The sequence below is a fragment of the Leptonychotes weddellii genome, chromosome 2 (genome assembly GCF_054177405.1).
Source record: "Leptonychotes weddellii isolate Sample4059 chromosome 2, ASM5417740v2, whole genome shotgun sequence".
NCBI classification, from domain to species: domain Eukaryota; kingdom Metazoa; phylum Chordata; class Mammalia; order Carnivora; family Phocidae; genus Leptonychotes; species Leptonychotes weddellii.
Window position 1 is genome coordinate 175,491,977 of NC_138370.1, and position 18,625 is coordinate 175,510,601.

At 59.4% G+C, this 18,625-nt stretch overlaps 1 protein-coding gene across 15 annotated transcripts in view; it reads right to left on the reverse strand.

Moving 5' to 3' along the window:
• Window positions 1-18,625, reverse strand: part of ABLIM2 (actin binding LIM protein family member 2) — a 92,930-nt gene that overhangs the window by 45,133 nt on the left and 29,172 nt on the right. For 9 of the 15 annotated variants that reach the window (XR_014143115.1, XR_014143125.1, XR_014143118.1 and 6 more), the window contains exons 7-11: window positions 12,984-13,061; window positions 6,792-6,938; window positions 5,804-5,836; window positions 4,043-4,163; window positions 1,431-1,529 (exon numbers count right to left, since the gene is read on the reverse strand). Coding sequence is in view for 1 of the 15 variants with exons in the window: in XM_081812677.1 (XP_081668803.1) it covers window positions 1,431-1,529; window positions 4,043-4,163; window positions 5,804-5,836; window positions 6,792-6,938; window positions 12,984-13,061 (478 nt within the window). In the remaining 14 variants the exon portion in view is untranslated. The remainder of the gene's footprint in view (window positions 1-1,430; window positions 1,530-4,042; window positions 4,164-5,803; window positions 5,837-6,791; window positions 6,939-12,983; window positions 13,062-18,625) is intronic. The other 6 variants (XR_014143117.1, XR_014143126.1, XR_014143123.1 and 3 more) reach the window with 3 other exon arrangements.

The following is an 18,625-nucleotide window of genomic DNA, read 5'->3' on the forward strand; positions in this document are numbered from 1 at the left end:
GAGGCATCTCCTTGGTGACCTGCTATGACCCGTCTACTAGCCAAACTCCCCCTGGTTTGCAGGGAGTGTGCTGTCTGCCCACAGGACGCGCACGGGCCACGCGGCTGCATGTGGCAAGGCCTTGCTGGCTGCTGTCGTGCTCACGGGAGGCACCATGTCCGGCTTTGCTGCTTCTCAAGAGGGACGGCATGTTCAGAAAAGTCAGATGGTGAGCTGTGAGGACAGGTCCCGATGCTCGGGGGCTCTGCTCTCCGTTGACCCAGGGCAGACACGCAAACTAGCGACGGGGACGCACGTAAGGGAACACACAAGTTCCAGCAAGCCCCATTCGAGACCATCAGATGGGGGCACAATCCAGCTGAGCTTGGCTGGCCTGCCAGTCCCATCAGGAGGGCCAGGTCCCACTCTGTAGCTGTACAGAACGGGGGGCTCAATGCCTCTCTGGGGGATCAGTAAGAACATCACCGCTGCTTCCTCTAACACCCGGAGCACCCTTCTACGGTGTCTTGGGCCGCTGGGCTGTGTCCCAAAGTGCCGGACGTTGTTTCTTACAGTTCTGGAGGCTGCAAGTCCCAGACCGAAGCGTGGCAGGGCTTGGTTTCGGTGGGAGCCCTGCTCCTGGCTGGCAGACAGCCACCCTGTCCTCACATGACTGTGAGGCCCTTCCTCTGAGCACACGCAGAGAGCGAGGGCTCTTCCAGTGTCTTTTGCTCTTCTCGTAAGGCCACCGATCTTATGGATCAGGATCTCATCTTAGTGACTTCATGCGACCTTGATGGCTTCCTGAAGACCCCATCTCCAAATGCAGTCACATGGGCGGTTAGGGCCTTCACATATGGACCTCGGGGACACAATCAGTCCGTAACACACGGGAAACGAGCTTGGCCATTTTCCTGGTGTGACTGGCATTTGTTGTCTGTGTAGGGATGTGGATGGTGGGGGGGGGGGTCTGCGCCCTGGGAGGAGGCAGGAACTAGAGCCCCCGCAGGGTGTGCGTCCGGCCCCAGCCACCATGAGCCCCGAGGCCACGGATAAATCACAGCCCCCTCTGCTTTGGCCCCTGATAATGGCTGCGAGCGGTCCCCGTGCCCCCGCGGAGCTGACGTGGGACCTCCACAGGGGTCATGGGGGAAAGGCTCTGGGAATGAGGCCCCAGGCTGGGCGCGGGGGAGATCCTAGCCTCCTGCCCCTGCGGCTCTCACTCGGCTCCTCACTCCTCACTCCTTCCCAGTGCAAGCTGCCTACGTCCTCATCCCAGGAACATTGACACACCGACAGAAACGGGGCTGGACCCACGAGACACACAGCAGGGAGCACGGGCGGAGACACAGGGCTCGGGGAAGCCATGCGGCGCACACAGGACAGCAAGACACAGACGCGTGGCCGGACGCCCTGCGAGCGCCCGTGGCCCGCGGCCCTGCGCACCTTACCTCGGAAGTAGGGGACGTAATGATGTCTGAACACGGATGTAGGGCTTGGGTGTTGGGACAGGGACAGGCAGCTACTAGTACCAACACTCACAGTACCAGCTGCAGGCAACAGAAAGCAAGTCAGAGTCCGCCCCGGGCCCGCGAGCCGCAAAGCCACAGCATGGTCCTAGGCCCCGCTCCACCAGGGACATTCGCGCTTCCTCTCCCGAAGAAGGCACACCCTTGTGAGGCCCCTGACGGGGAGTCACCAGATGCGCTTTAGACTCTGAGTGAGGAAGCCCGGCCCTCTGAGGGTCAGGGTGGCAGCCCCGGGCTCCAGAGCCCTGCCTGTCCCTCTACTGGGGGCTCCTTGGCTTCAAAGGCAGGTGGACAGCTGCTGGCTGGATCCGGGCGAGTGTGCACCTAATGGGCACCCGGCCGCGTCCCGCTGAGATATGCGTCTTGGCTCTCTGAGGTGAGCACCTGGCCAGGCACTGCCAACAGGCCCGGGTGACCCAAAATACGGTGCTCGGGGGTCGGGAGAGGGGCCTTCGGAGAGGGCGCCTGGGGAGCCTGACTGCCCTTCACCCCTCACTCGCCTGCTCACCTGCTCGCTCATCAGTCACTCATTCACTCGTTCACTCACACACTCGTTCACTCACATACTCGCTCGCTTGCTCACTCATTCACTCTCTCACTTGCTCACTCAGTCACTCCCTCACACACTCGCTCACTCATTCACTCACATACTCATTCGCTCACTCACACACTCGCTCATTCACTCACACACTCACTCATTCACTCATTCGATCGCTCATTCATTCACTCGCTTGCTCGCTCACTGGCTCATTCACTCATTCATTCGCTCACTCACACACTTGCTCACTCACACATTCATTCACACACTCACTCACACACTCACTCGTTTACTCAGTGACTCCCTGACACACTAACTCGCTCACTTATTCACTCAAGCTCGCTCACCCACTCGCTCGCTCACTCACACACTCATTCACTCACACATTGATTCACTCACTCACACACTTGCTTACTCACTCATTTACTTGCTCACTCACTCATTCACTCACACATTCATTCATTCACTCATTCACTCACTAATTCACACACTCGCTCACTTATTCATTCACTCACTCACTGGCTCACTCATTCACTCACTCACACACTCGCTCACTCACTCATTCACTCACTTGCTCACTCATTCATTCACTTACACACTTGCTCACTCACTTGCTTGCTCACTCAGTCACTCCCTCACACACTCACTTGCTCACTCACTCATTCACTCACACACTCATTCACTCACTCACACACTCGCTCATTCACTCACATTAATTCACTCGCTTGCTCGCTCACTGGCTCATTCACTCACTCATACACTTGCTCACTCACACGCTCATTCATTCACACTCACTCACATACTCGCTTACTCAGTCACTCCCTCACACACTAACTCGCTCACTCACTCATTCACTCACACACTCGTTTGCCCACTCACACACTCACTCATTCATTCACTCATACATTGATTCACTCACTCACACTCTTGCTTACTCATTTACTTGCTCACTCACTCATTCACTTGCTCACTCACTCATTCACTCACACATTCATTCATTCACTCATTCACTCACTCATTCACTCACTCGCTCACTCACTCATTAATTCACACACTCGCTCACTTATTCATTCAGTCACACACTCACTGGCTCACTCATTCACTCACTTACACACTCACTGGGTCACTCACTCACTGATTCATCTACTTTCCACTTATTGAGCAGGATGTTCCAAGAACATTGCAGGTAGTCAATGAAAATAACTTTGCAAATGAATGAGTTGATTTTTCCACAAAGGCTGCGAAAATTAGAGCTGTAGCCCATGGATGTGGAAATGGAGTCATGCAGCAGCTGGCCAAGGAGGAAGCAGCTTGGAAAAATCCCTCACAAAGGCAGTGTGTGCATGGAGTGTCCCTGGGGCTTTGACACACCGAGGGTAACGATGAGTTTTCGAAGCTAAGGGTGAGCAATACACAGCTGGGTGCCAGGCAGGAAAGGAGGTGGGCTGGGGGTAGAGAGCACCCTGCCCCGGGTGTCTCCCTGCCAGGAGGGTGCAATAAGCCCTCACCAATGTTCCCACAGGGCTGGCTGTCTGTCTTCAGGGCCACCATCCTAGCTACAGGTGAAGAGGGTCAATAGATATTCTCACTACTTTTTGGCCATTGACGCTGCCCTCATAGCTCAAACCCCCCCAGACCCAGATGAGCCTGGGACTCACGGACCTCTGGTCTCCCACATTTACGCTCCTTTAGCTTCCTGACATCTCCTGCGACTAAAACATTTCTAAGTGCTCGGTGCTGCTCATGTGTTTCACCGGACGGCTCCTCTAACCAGCAGGGTAACCAGCTGCCTCTGCAGCGGTCCTCCCCTCCCAGACACGAGGGGCCAACCTTCGTGGACACGTGACCCGGCCAGGCTCTCCCATCACCCGCTGGCCATCCCGCACCCGGCCCGTCATTTTTCCGGTTGTGTAAAGGAAGAGACAGAGTCAGAAGAGGGAAAGCAGCGAGAGGTACAGCTTCATCCGGGCTCAAAGAAGCCACGGGGGCTAAGTACCTGGACGGCTGTAGTGCTGGGGTGACCGTGAGGTCGGGGTGTAGCGCCCGAGGCTGACTGACCCGGTGGAGCTCGGGCTGGAGGTCCGGCACTGCTTGCATGAGCGGTCATCCTGGTCCCCCTGGGAGGGAAGAAGGCCTGGTGAACAGCAGAGCTGAGGCACTGCCCACCCCCCACGCATTCACCCTCCTCCTGGCGGTTGCCCTCTGGACTGGAGAGGCTGACTCAACGTGGCCCCAGGACGAAATCCTCTGCATCTGCCAGGGCACCCGAGGAGCCAGGTAGGGGTCAGGCCTCGTGGCGACACTCCCCGTGGCCTGAGCACAGCCCCAGCACCCCCAGATCCCAGAGGGCAGAGTCTCCATCAGCCCCTCCCTATGGCTGGGCTCTGGAAGAGGGGTGGTGGAGGCACCTGGCTCCCCAGCACCCCTCAGCGCCCCTCCTGCCCCATCCTCCCCAGCACCCAAGCTCCTTACAACCACGACATTTTGAGATCTTCGAGAACCGTTAGATTCTGCATTCTCCCCCCGCCTACCACCCAAGGGGGGCTCCTACGTGTGGGACGTAGGAAGGCACCCCTCCCAGGCCCAAAGGCCCAGTTGAGTCAGACCCACAAGCATTGGCCCACGAGACTCCATTCAAGCAGCATGAGCAACGGTTGGGAGCGGTCAGAGCAGGCGGCAGGTGGCATGAGATGGCATGACACCGTGGCGTGGGGGAAGGGCAGGCAGTTGGGCCCCCCACGGCATGGCACGCTGGCCGGAGTCCTGGGACGGCCCAGCCCGGCAGCCCGCTGTTGCGGGGGACGCTCCTGCTTTGCCCCTGAGTCCAGCACGGGGGTAAGCACAGGAGAGGGGAGAGTCTGGGTTTGGAGCTCACAGCTCTCATGCTTTCTGAGCCGACCTTCTGCCTCCGAAGGCTTGTCCTTCGGCAGAACCCACTGAGCCACTGTCCCTAACACCTGCCCATGCCCCCACCTCCACGCTTGGCTCAGGCCGGTCCCCAGGCTGGGATCACACCCACCAGCTGTCACCTGGCTTCGTCCTGAGCCCACCTGGCCCGTCCCACCCACGGCGATGGGTGTTCTCTCCTTGGGGTGGCGGCTTCTCTGGGCATCCTCCACACAGCCCCACTGGCTAGTTTCTACCCCACGGGCATCCCTTCTCCTCGCTTAGCCTGTCCGAGGGCCTGGCCGGCCATCCTGTGGTTTTCGAAGCTCGGCACTGATGGCCACTTGCCCGGTCTGGTGGGCGCATTCCTGGATCTGAGGGTTCAATGCCCATGCAGACGGGAGTCTGGTGGGCACCTGTCCATACCACTGAGTGGCTCTGGGAAACAGAAAGACAGAGCTGCGGATATAAATGCTATTTGATAGAAAAATGCTCTCGGAATACCCGTCTGCAAGGATCTGGGTGCTCCATATGTCCCACTCAGAGCAGCGTGAGGTGGGCCCAGGCTAACCCAGGCTCCTGGGTGTTTTCTCTACAGGAAGCCATGAGCCAGACCTCAAGAGAGCCATGTCCCATGTGTCTGCCACTGCAGGGACGACAGGTGCACCACAGAAGCATGAAGATGAGATGTGATTATAAAAATAACCAACACCGAGGACGGCATTTCAGGCCACCGAGGACCATGGCCCCATGACCCAGATGGTCAGGAGCCGCAGAGGCCCTTCTGGGGGTGCCATGGGCGGTTATGTTTATAACCCGGGCGGCAACACCATGAGTGAGAGGGGGCGTTGGCTGGGGGACAGGTGGTTACCTCTGTCGGCGTCGGCGAGAGTACCTGTGGGGACTGTGGATACAACACACAGAGTGGCCTGTTAGGTCGCTGGGAGTGGGGGGGCAGAAACAGCAAAGGGCACAGACACGTCCTCATGCCCAGACCCTCCTCCAAACGGGAAAGGAACCCCACCACGAGACATGACGCAAGATTCCAGAACCTTCTTTTTGGAGAAATACAGTCAATGGCACCCTGAGAAAGGGGTCCCCAGGACACTTCTTTGGGCCAACCCTGGAGTGCGCCTCCACAACGGCCCACCCTGACGCCCACTGCTCCCTCGTGAGGACATATTTTCCAAAAGGAAGACCATCAGTTTGGGGTGGGAGATGACAACATCCTCTGAGCCCGGCAGCCTTGGTTTTCCCCAGAGAGGAGAGACAAGCGGCCCAGAGAAAGGAGGGCAGTTCAGGGCCTCGGGGTTTGGGGATTCCCCCTCTCTGCAGAATGGAAAGGGAAAGTGTCCCCCAATCCTCCCATTTCATGGAAGGGGAGACTGAGGCTCAGGCCACCAGCTGGCAAATCGCTTTTCCTACCTATCCTGGGCACCCACGGCCACACTCGAGTCTCAACACCACCAAAGGGCAGGGAAAATCAACAGCGGACTCCACGTGAGATGGAGAGGAGCCGTGAGAACCAAGTCACCGGGGAAGGACACGCCTTAGGGACACCAGGGAATCCACCGTGTGTGGTCCAAACAGGTGGTCAGACCAGCGCAGGGGGTTCATGAGACGGGGGGCGGGGGCAGGCCAGCTGCTGAGGGCGGCAGATTGCCTCCACACCAGCATGTTTCCTAATTCCTCCCCCAGCGAAGGAGACCCTCCGCGAGGGTGGGGGCAGAGCCCCTGGGGACTCTTGAAAGGGGATGCGCACAGGCCATCGGAGGGGATCACAGGAGGCCGGCGGTCAGAGGGGGCGGAAGCGGACGCGGCCCTTGCCGTGGGCACACCACCCGCTGCGGGGGCCGTACCTCGTGGCAGCTCTGCCTGCCCGCCGCCGAGTGGCTGATGTACGGCGAGTAGGAGATCATGTCGGGGCGGTCGATGTTGTAGATGGCCTTGCTTTTAGGAAGAGCAGCCAAGTCCCTGTAGTCGAGAATCTCATCGCCCAGCTTCGCCTGAGAGACAGAGAGCGGAGGGCACTGTAGCTCCACAGCCCAGAGGGCAGCAGGTGCTCTGGCAGCCGTGGGGACAGCGGGGCCCAGCCCAGGACCCAGGCTCCGTGGAATGGGGTAAAGGGGCAGAGGCACATGGCCAGGGAGTCCTCACAGTCACGTGGGCCTGGGTCCCTCGGCCCCCCCACGGAAGACCACAGAGTCCTAAGAAAGTGTATTCTCTGAGCCTCTACTTCTCTCCCTGCCAAGTGGGACAGATGGTTGCATAGGACAGCCCCAGGGTCAAAGAGGTAGAGCCTGTCACCTGTCTGGCACAGAGCCCAGCAGACCCCGAGACTCAGCCGAGGGCCTAAACATACCTACACACATCTCTGTGTGCACACACACAAACCCATACAGGCACATCAACCACATATGTGTGCATAGAGGCAAATGCACACACATTTATATGAACATGCAAATACCTGGATGCACATGCATAATGCACACCCACAAACACGCATAACATGTATGTGTGCACGCACGCACACCCATGTGTGAGCACATGCAAATGAAAACACACCCATATACAAACACACATGTGCAACAAACACATGTGCACACACAAGACATGTGCATATGCAAACAGGCGCATGCAGGCGCTTAAAGTCATGCGCACACATACACGTGTCTGCGTGCAAACACACATGTCCGTGCACGTGCATTTAAACACACACCCAGTGGGTGCATATATGTATGCACACGTGCAAGCACTGGGCATCCACTCCTGCACACGTACGCACGTGCACAGAGGACGCGCCTACAGCAGAGCTCGTGTATACACTCACACACCTCTGCCCACTCACTCACGGCCACTGCCAAACACTAGCACACACACTCGCACGCCCCCTCACACGCCCACACTTGCAGGCACAGCACACACTCACTCCCTCACCCAGCACACACACTCGCACATACACTCACACACGCTCACACACCAATCCACATTCACACCCAACTCACACCCACACATGTAACACATGCACACGCACACACTCCCGTGTAATAGCACACGCTTGCACACATGATCACACTCGCACAAACCACTGCACACTCGCACACGTATTTGCACTCACACACTGGAGATATAGCAGCAAAGGGCCTGACACTGGACCGGCTGGCTGGCTGCGACAGGACTGCAGGTGGGGCCAGGACCGCACCCGGCCCGCAGCAGGTGCTCACGGGTGATGCACGCGGAACCACTGCATCTGCTCACGTGAAGGCCACCTGACCACCCGCTCTCCTGCATCGCCCTCCCCTGCATCGCCCCACCACCCCTCCCTGCTCCAGGGGGCTGCAGAGGCCATGCGGCAGGCTGAAACAGGTCCCTGAGCGGGGCAGGGCCACACCCACACAATCCTCAGGTGTCACAGCAGGAACCATCATCTGTGTCGGTCCCCGTGTTCCTGCTGTGGGTGCCAACGTTCCCCTCCATCCCGGAGCGGACACACGTGGTCACCTCTTCCCCACCATGCCCCCTTCTCAGCATTAATCTCAGCCTGGCCTTACCGGACGCCAGGCTGCCCCCACCAACTTGGCTCTACCTGAACCCCAAGGGAACCTTCTGCTCAACCCCAGTGTCCCCCAGTGACCGGGCCAGGGCCAGCATGGGCCCACACTCTTCTCTGTGGTGGGACTAGCTGTCCCTTTCCAGCCCAGGCGGCTCTGGTCCAGGCCCTCGGTGCTCACATCTAGGCCAGGCAAGAGCCTCCGGGGGCATTCCTGCCGCACTTGCTCTGAACAGACATCGCTGACAGAGGCTGCTAGCACTGTGAGCTCTTCCCTGGGATGGCCTTGGCCTAAGGCTTTTATTATCTGCTCACCAAATACTCACGACAAGCCCGTGACGGGGGGCACCCACAGTTCCTTCACTTCATAGATGCGGAAAGCAGAGCCCAGAGAGGTTACATAGCTCACCCAGAGTCACACAGCCAGGGAGGTATGGGGTGGGAAGAGGCCCGGGTCGTCGGGCTCCAGAGCCGGGCTCCCCACCATCGCCCTCCCCTGGAGCTCCAGCTCCAGCACACTGTCCTCCAGCTCAAATCCTCCGGCAGGGTCTCCGGGTGCGCGATGCAAGCCCTCACTGCAGTCCCCAAACGCAGGTTGACATTCCCGGCCCACTCCCCCTGAGGTATCTCCTCCCTGTGCCCCCAGCATGCCAGGCTCAGCCCTGGGTTCAGTAGCCCCAGCCCACCTCCCCTAGGAAGCCTTCCCTGACCACCCGACTCCAAGGCTCTCATGAGCTGGTGGGTGCTCTTGGGGTGAATGCTGCCATTTGTGATATAGTTTGAGAGAGGGAACGTCTGATGTCTCAGACCTCTGACTCCTCCCTGTGGAGCCCTGGGCAGGGTTCAGAAGACCTGAGTTCAAATCCTAAGTCTGTCGTTTGTAGTCAGGATGGGCCCTGATCAGAATTTCTGAGCAGTTCCCTAGGGGCTCTTGTGCACCTGCTTATCCTAGCGGCCCATTCCTCTGCCCATACTGTCTACCACGCTGAGCTCCTTACGGCTCCCCGGCCGTCTGGAGCCCAACGGCTCAGCACCTGCTGCTCTCTCTCCCAGGCCCCTTGGCCTGCTCAGCCGCTGGCTCTTCCAGACTCAGTCCAGGTCTCCCTCTCTGAGAGACCGTCCCTGCTCCCCTCCACCACTTGGGTTGGATGCTTATCTCCTTTCCTGCTCCCCTCCACCATTTGGGTTGGATGCTTATCTCCTTTAAGTGAAGGTGCCGATGTTGGCTGGTGTACCAGTCTCCCCTTCTCTGGGACTGGTGGTTTCTGGGGGTCCATGACTCGATCTGTTTCATTACGGAGTCCCTCTCCCTAACTCCGTGCCTGGCACGGCAAGATCCTTGGGACACGTTTGCCAAACTGAAGTAAAATCCATGGGGCATTTGCCAAAATCAGGTGGATTCTCTGGACCATTTTACAAGACGAGACTACCACCTACATCTTGCCCACCCTCTGGATTTCATGAGCCTCAGATTAAAGCTGACACTGGAATGAGGGGCTGGGTGAGGCCTGCATTCACAGGTCCCTGCACAGGCGGACCCCCTTCCCTGCCTCGGACCCCGCTATGATCAGAGCATCGCCCGTCTGCGGGTGTCAGCCCGCTGCGCACGGGTCAGCGAGCCCTGGGTCAGCCCCTGCTGATCCCCGAATGGCACGGATCAGAGAGGTGGCCTGAGGGCACCACACCGCTCGCGCCTGCCCTGGACAAGTGGCTCTGCTCCCGGCTCCTCAGCATCTGCCCTGCGCAGCAGGCGCACAGATCCGTTTCGTCCCTCTGCTGGCCTTGGGGCGGTTGCTGTGACAACGGGCTACGCTCTAATTGGCGGAAGGCCACTGGGACGTGTATATGTTCCTGTGATTTCTCCTTGCTTTTTTCTCTCCATACTCCGTCCAGCATGATAAACGATAATAACATATGGCCATCGACGACAGTAGAGTTACAATAAGCTCTCACCAATAATACACTGTCATGTAATAATGCTGATTTTCGGCTTCACCTAGTTACTGATTCACTGCCATGCTGAAGAAAGGTTACAAACACAATATTCAGCATGACCTCATTTGGGTTAAAAAAAAATACAGCGCAAAGAGACCTAGGGGCGTGCTGCCCAGTATGAGTGGTGGCTACTCTGGGTGGTCAGATAGCGCATGGTATTCATCTTCTCCTGTGCCGCTGGGATCCTTCCAAGCTGGGATCCTTCCAAGCTGCAGCAGGGATCGGGGCCCCCCTCTCGAGGCCCAGCACTGAGCATGGTGTCAGGTATGCAGTAGGCCCACTGCAGACCCCAGCAGAGAGACAAGAGAAAAAGCAGGGCAGAGCCCTGAGAGAGGACTCACGCCCCCTCGGTGAAGGAGTTCCGTGGATGTGCACCGACTGGATGCTCACACCACCCTGGTTTGGGGGGAGGAGTGGACAGCCAGGTGCTCTGGCCCGTGGCCTGCCTGGCGCCCAGGAGGGCGGACGTGTCCAGGCTGGGCGCTGGCCGCGGTGCTTGGAGCCCACGTGTGGCCACAGGACACGTGTGCTCTTGGGTGGGGGCTCCGAGACTTCGCACTGTGATGCAGACGACTTTCTGCAGGTCTCTGAGCGGCATCTGAGAGTGGCTGCAGCGACCCGGGGAGGGAGGGGGAGGAGGAGGAGGAGGAGTGCGGGGTGCGTCGAATGCTCCACTGTGCACCGTCATGGGGCCTTTCAAGGATCTGTGACCACAGTGGCCAGCGTCACTGCTCAACACATGGTCACGACAGTACCTCGGTCCTTGTCAAACACCAGATCGTTTAAAAGAGGAGCTCACGCCTAGCGAGCAGTCACCACGTGCCGCGCGGCCACAGCGGCCACGGAAGCCGGGCCCCCTGCTAAGCGCTCCACTGACCTTGTCTCGTTGAAGTAACAGGAATCATAGCTAAGATCTCTCACGACATTGACGGCACCGTGGGCTGCATTACGTCCTGCCAAGTCCGTAGGACCTCAGGTGGGACTGTGTTTGGAGATGGGGTCTCTTTACAGAGGTAAGTGAAATGAGGTCACGAGGGTGGACCCCGATCCCATCAGACTGGTGACCTTAGAAGAAGAGACTAGGACACAGACATGCACAGAGGGACGACCCCGTGAGGACGCAGGAGAAGACTTCAAGCCAAGGAGGGAGGCCTCAGGAGAGCCAGCCCCGCCCACACCCGGATCTCAGGCTCCCAGCCTCCCGGATGCGGAGAGAACGCATTTCTGTGGTTGGAGCCACCTGCCCTGCGGGATTTATTTGCTACGGTGGCCGAGCTACGAGCGCAGATCTCATACTGATCATCATCGCAGTGAGCATATGCAAAGTCCTCCCTCTGGCCCAGGGCTGCACTCAGGGTTCCCACGCTGTCCCTCCGCGGGCCCTGGACAGCAGGTACTGTGGGTCTTCTTTGGCACAGGTAAGCTCTCGGAGGCTCAGAGAGGTTCACTCCTCACCCAAGGGCACACAGCTGGTCTGATGACTCCATACCCCCTTCCTGAGCCTCTGAGTGCACATTCACTAAGGGCCACGCTGCGATTCATCTTCGGGGCTCGTGATCATCACGTTCCCCCGAGGACTAGACTGCATGGTATTGTTACCCATCAGAATTAGGGTCAGGAATGACTCTGCATCCAACTAGTATGAGATTCAGGGCTGAAAAGGCGTCAGGAAGAGCAAATCCAACCCCACTGTGTGAGAGATAACAGAGGTCCTGGCCGGGTGGGAAGGGGATGGGAGAAGTGACGTGCCCCAAGACACCTGCTGTTCCTTACAGTGGTAGAGCCAGGCCCAGACACCCAGTCCAGGGCTTGCCCCTCCCCCAGCCTGCACCTAGAGCCTCGGGCTCTTCCTCAGACAATGGAGTTTGGTACTCACAGGTAAATTAGCAAAAGTACTAACCTCCCACTGCTGAACCTGCAGCCCAGAAGTAGTTGCTATTTTTATACTTGTATGTGCACACACACACATCCCCATATGCACACGTACACACCCACACACCACCCATATGCACACACACACACACCTGTACACACCCCCATACACATACGCCCTTTAATGAAAATGGCATCGTGTAACATACTATCTTTAACATGCTTCTCGCAGGAACACATTGGACACACTTCCCAGGGTAACAGGTGCAGATCTGCACCACTTCTGACAGCGCCTGCCCAGTCCTACGTGAGCCTGAGTATCAGGTACTCAGACAAGTCTTAGCTGTGGCGCGGGGATGCAATACTGATTTGACTGCCCTGTGGACAACAGTTGTGAGCACAGCTCTTTGGGCACCATGGCTGTGTAACCAGGCAGTCCCCGGGTGGTATGACAGTCCTCACCGAAGGCTCCCAGTTAACCTCCAAAAGTCTGCACCGGCCTGTGCCCCGTGGCAGGGGTGAGAGGGCCGGCCCCACACCCTGACGCCTGAGGACACCCCAGCCCCCAAGGGCACCCCAGCAATGACCCAGGCCCGGATCGAAGCACCACCAGCTTCCCCACTCTCCAACTCACATAGATCACGCGGCTTGGAGACCCCGAGGTGCTGGAAGCAGGTACAGAAATGATGCTCTCGGAAGAGCTTCTGGTTTCCTGGATAAGGAGACAGGAGGAGAATGAAAGCAGAATATGTCGATGCTGGAACCTTCCAGATGCAATTATCACAGGTCACACTCCAACAGAAATGCCAGTTATGAGACTTTTTTTTTTTGGGCAGGTTGAAAGAATTCTTAAAATAAACACACAGGCTTGAATGAGCCACTGGAAAGCTATAATCAGACAGACACAGCAGGTGACGCGGGCTGCAAGCATGGCAGCCAGCTCTCTGCACGGCTGGAAACGCTCCGATGATCACCCGGCTTGCACGCACGGAAATTATCTGTGTTCCCGAGGACAAGAGCAAGTGATGCATTTTCAAGTGGTTCTGCGGGCTCTGGTAGCAAAGGCCATCCTTTTACCCAGAATGTTGCTGCTCAGAGGTGTTATTTTCCGCCTAGGTTATGGGGGTGGGGGTGATTGCTCATTCTAGCAGCCCGGTCCTCCGCTGTCGGACTCCGCGGCCACCACATCTGTGACCTGCTCCTCGAACGTCCACCCCATCCTTCCTCCTTCCCCTATCACATCTCCTGCTTCGCCCCAGGGGATGGTTTCCCTGGCCCCTCCTCTGTCCCCTGCATCGGGGTCGCCCATCCCTGCATGGACACCCTCCTTCTCCAGCTCCCAACCCACTCTCTATGCCTGTGTCTCTCCCCACCTGTAGGGCGTGACCTGGCGGGTGCCCACACCGCCTGATCCAGCCTCCACCCCTGCCTGGACCACCCACTGCCTGGCTTTCCCATGCCTCCCCAGCCAAGGACGCGGACCTGCCTCCCCACCCCGCGGACAGCTCCCCCTGGCTGCCTCCTCTCGGTGGCCCACGCCCACTGCAGGGGTGTCAGCAGCCTGGGAAGGGCCACGTCACAGGCTGAATTATGTCTCCTGAAACTCATATGTTGAAGCCCTCACCCCTAGCACCCCAGAATGTGACCCTGTTTGGAGAGAGGACATTTAAAGACGTAATTAAGGGAAGATGAGATCACTAGGGTGGGTTCTGATCCAAGCTGACGGGGGTCCTTAGAAGAAAAGGGGATCAGGACACAGACACGCACAGAGGGACGACCGCGTGAGGACACAGGGAGAGGGCAGCTGTCTACATGCCATGGAGAGGCCTCGGAAGGAACCAACCCTGCCCGCACACTGAGCCAGGACCCTCAGCCTCCGGGACTGGGAGAGGATACATTTCTACTAGTTGAGCGACCAGTCTGCAGCATGTTATGCAGTGGGCCCAGGACACTATCACGGGCTGTGGAGCCCTCCCCTCCCAGCTAGAGGACCCCCAGCTCCTCCTTCACTCAGCAGGACAGCAGCGAGGACAGGACAACATCAGGAGCAGATGGGAGGCCTCTAAGGCCTGGGGAACTTGATTGCAGCCCTGGTTGTGCATCTGGGGAGGAAAGAGTAGACGGAGAGGGTGCGATGCTCGGGGTCACCTCCTCACTCGCCCACGCATCAGTGCTGGTCTGTCACGTGGGGGCCTCCCATGCTCCCATTGACGGCCAGCTTCCTCCAGGACCAGGCATGGGGCCGCCCACTCCCCTCGGGGCCTGCCCTGCCTCCCAGGGCCCTGGCTGTGCCCCAGGGCTAAACGGGGCACTGACCCAGGGCTTCCGAGGGCCAGTGGGACACAGCCTGACCCCACTGTGCAGTCTTGAGTCATCGGCCTCCCCCAGGTCAGACACAGCATCCCATACTGTTTGCAGAGAAGATCCTGAGACAGCTAACGGGTGTGTGTCTCTCCCTGGCCCTGTGTGCAGGTGGCCCATCTTGCCGGGCCCAAATGAGGTCCGTACACATTTTATACATTTGGAAAAAACCCTTTCAGTCTCTGCTTCCTTCTCTATAAAAGGGAAAAACCTCCCTAAAAGGCACTTTCCCTTTCTGAGGATGCGACTAGAGCTATGACATGCTGGGGGCCCGGTGCCAGCAAATCATCTTTGCTGTTACTTCAGCTCAGCTTGGGCTCAGGACAGTCTGTAAAGCAGACTGACTCCGGTGTTTTAAAGGAAGGGGTGCCTAAGCAGCGTGACCCAAGGACTGCCCCGTGCCCGAGGAGCACCTCCCGGCCCAGGGGCGCTACCACCATGACCAGGGCGCTTGGGCTGCCTCAGTGCCTGCGGGGCCTGGCTGTGCTCCAGCCCCTGTAAGCTGTCCCCAGCGGGCAGCCCCTCCCTCTGTGCCCTGTCCCCAGACGGGAGGGAGCTGAGTCCCGGGAGCTTCCTCCAGGGCCCAGAGACCCGGCTTCCTCTCACTTTCTGTCTGGACTCCAAACGCCCAAAGGAGCCTCACAATTAATCAATACCCAGTTGTGTTCTCAGGGGCTTGTTCACACCCGCAGAGACAGACGGGGCCGGGCTGCTCGCCCAGCCCCAGCACCATCCCCAGCCTGGCCCAGACAGACACTGTCCTGTAACAGCGACTAGGGCAGCTAGCATTAAATGGAGAGGAGTGGGTGTTGGACCCCTTGAACCGTGTCAGTGTGACTTGTATGTGACCCGTGAGGACCAGGTCGCCCGTCTCAGGCATCTCTGCGTCTCAGGCATCTCTGCGTCTCAGGCATCTCTGCTAGCCAGAAGGTGCTCAGCAGGAGCTCAGTGGCTAGCCGTGCGTGGAATGATCACATGACCCAAAGACCAAGGATGCACCAGGTCCGCACCCTCAGCGGACACCCAGGAGCCATCCTTGTCCTGGGGAGTGGCCGTGCCCCCGGGGGATGCAGTCAGGGAGGACAGAGGGCCCTCCCTCTCCTAGTCTGTCCTGGGGGATCCCAGCACTGGCCTCGCCTGCTGGAGAGGAACTCGGAGGCACGGACCGACCTGGTCCAATGGGTCCCAGAGCCTAGCAAGGAGGGGCACTTGTTAAATGACTGGTTACTGGTCAATTAATGGTGAGTTAGCTATTGTCTGGATTACCAGGTAGCAGTAGATCCAGCTCCACCTGGGGGCCACTTTCAGAGAGAGTTAGTGATGCCCGCACCACCTCTGCTGTTTCTCAGGGGCCGGCCTCGGCGAGCGGACCAGGGGCTGACCCGGAGCTGGCTGCTTCATGCTCCTTAACCGGCTTGCACGAAATGAACAGTACAGGAAAGTACAGCTCTGTTGTCCTGTCTTGCAGGCCAGGATCAGCCAGTCTGGCCAGGAGAACTATCTATAAGGGGACCCGTGTGCCAGCCCCGCCCCGGGTCTGTTCTCACTTCTCTGAGACAGAGGAGGCTCTGAGGGGCCGGAAGGAGGGAGGGAGGGTGAAATGCGGGACAAGCAGGCATGACCGGGGCCTGGATCCTGTCCCAGGACACAGAGGGCAGGCCCTGTGCGCGCCAGCCTCGGGCACGGCACCAAGGAGAGAACTCTTCTCAAGGGACGGCCTTGGCACCAGACGTTCGCGGGGCGTCTGCAGAGACACAGCCCAGGAAGCCAGGCCTGGCTGGGCAATGACCCTTTCCTCCTTCCCTGTCCGGCATTCAGACGACCTCCCTACCTCTGGGCCAGTGGCCGCGGTCATGGCGGGCTGACCTCTGGGCTGAGAGCACAGGGGCCTGCTGCTGCCAGGCCTGGCCGGACCTGGGCTCCCTGCAGGCCCCGAGGCCAGCTCCACGGCCGGCTCCAGAATCCAGGGGCAGGGCTGGCCCTCCCGACCTGTCCTTGAGTGGGCCGGCCGCGGGCTGACTCCCCCTTTCTCACCCGGTCACTCTCAGGAGACGGGTCTGGAGGCTTCTCAGCACGTGGGCTCCCTCCAGGTCCCTCTGGCAGGCCTTCGGGTTGGGATTCGGGGAGGGGTCCACCGACAAAGGTCAGGGCCCTGCGGCCACTTCTAGGTGAGGGATGCTGCCTGGCTCATCTCTGAGGCCTGGAGTAGCCCAGGGGCGGTTACAGAGGGGATCGGGAGCTGTGTCAGCCACGGGAGACCAGGGCGCCCCTGCCACTTACCGTGACCCGAGTCGTGTACATGACCAACTGGGCCCTTCCTGCCCTCCATGAGCACACGAGCATGCCCACGCCTGCGAACGTATTACCACGTGCGACCACAGGGACTCCCAGCCTGATGCGACTAAGGAGCCTGGGGTGGTAGGCCAATCCCGGTGCCGTGGGTGGACTCCCTGGGATCTCAGGTGAGGAGGGCACGGGGGAGGGGGTCAGGGCACAGGTGGTGACAGAGGCGGGCTCAGGAGCAGACCGCGCGGCCTCCGGACCCAGGAACGGAGGGGGACAAGGCTCTCCCTGGAGCCTCCAGAGCGAGCACAGCCCTGTGCCCCCATCCTCGACTTCTGGCCTCCAGAAGGAAGGGAGATGTCTGTGGTTCTTTAAGCCACTAAATGTGTGGTCATTCGTCACAGCAGCCCCAGGGACAAATACAATCAACAGCTTCCTCCCGTAGTCTCCACGCTCTGCGTCCCTGGAGCTGGGAGGTTGGCTGTCACATGGATCTGCCCCCCAACCTCACGTTCACACAGCTCCCCCCGCCCAGTGCTGGGCCTGGGACGGGGCTCATCCTGCACATGCTCAGTGTGAGCGCCCTGGGCCCCCTGGCAGTGGGGGGCCCCGTGGCCCAGGCAAGTGGCGGCAACAGTGGTCCCAGAGATGGAGGAGCAGGGCAGGGGGACGGCGGGGCAGGCGCTCCCGGCCCCAGTCCCAGTGTTCTAGAATTTGGGCTACAGTTCTGCGAATTCAGCCAAACTAGTGGCAGGCATCATCTGTGTGCCTGGGGAGCAGTGGGCCTGGCCACTGGATCCCCCCGAGGTCCATTCCCAGGCTGTGGGGCTTCCTGTGCCCCTTGCTTCCTTCTGCACGCTCTGCGAGGACACTCGGGTGACGGAGGAGCAGACACAGGTGTGGCCTAACCCAGGGTGCAGGGGCCACAGACCTGCCCTAGGGTGCCTTGCCCCTGCACTGCAGCTCCTGCCACTACCTGTATGCCGGGGGCTGGACCCCTGGGCCTCTAACCCTCAGGGCCCCTCCCTGTCTGCACCCCCAGGCCCGCGGCTTGAGCAGCATCCAGCTGGCGGTCTGTGTCCACCAGGGCTAACACGGGGGCTCTCCAGGCCGAGCGCGCCTCCTCTCCGCGGGCGTCAAAGGGGACCCTCTGAACTGGATTAAACCAGAGGCCTTTGTAGACACTTGAGGACTCTGAGCAAAGCAACCGGCACCACTTGAGAAACAAGGTCACAGATGAAGGGCAGGGCCGGCCCTAGAGAGGAGCCCAGGGCGCAGTCCCCACCTTCGGGCCCAGCCTGGCGTCCACAGAAAGGGGTTGAGCAACAGCGTGAGGCTGTCGCGGGTGAGGGGAGGCCTGGGGGACACAGAGGAGGTGCCTCTTCTCCACGGAGCCCTCCTATCCCGGCCCAGGGCCCCCCTGTGCTCGGGTCCCCGTGGCCATCAGACATGATGTGCACGTGTGCCCCCGCATGCCCAGAGCATGTGGGGGCAGGACTCCATCAACCTCGGTGTCCTGGGCCAAGAGCAGGGCCTGGCACAGCCAGAGGCTTGGCGAAGTTGTGCTGAATGACTGAGGGTGAGCCGTGAGAGATGCGTGGGAAGCGGGGGCTTCCAAACCCACCGGAAGCC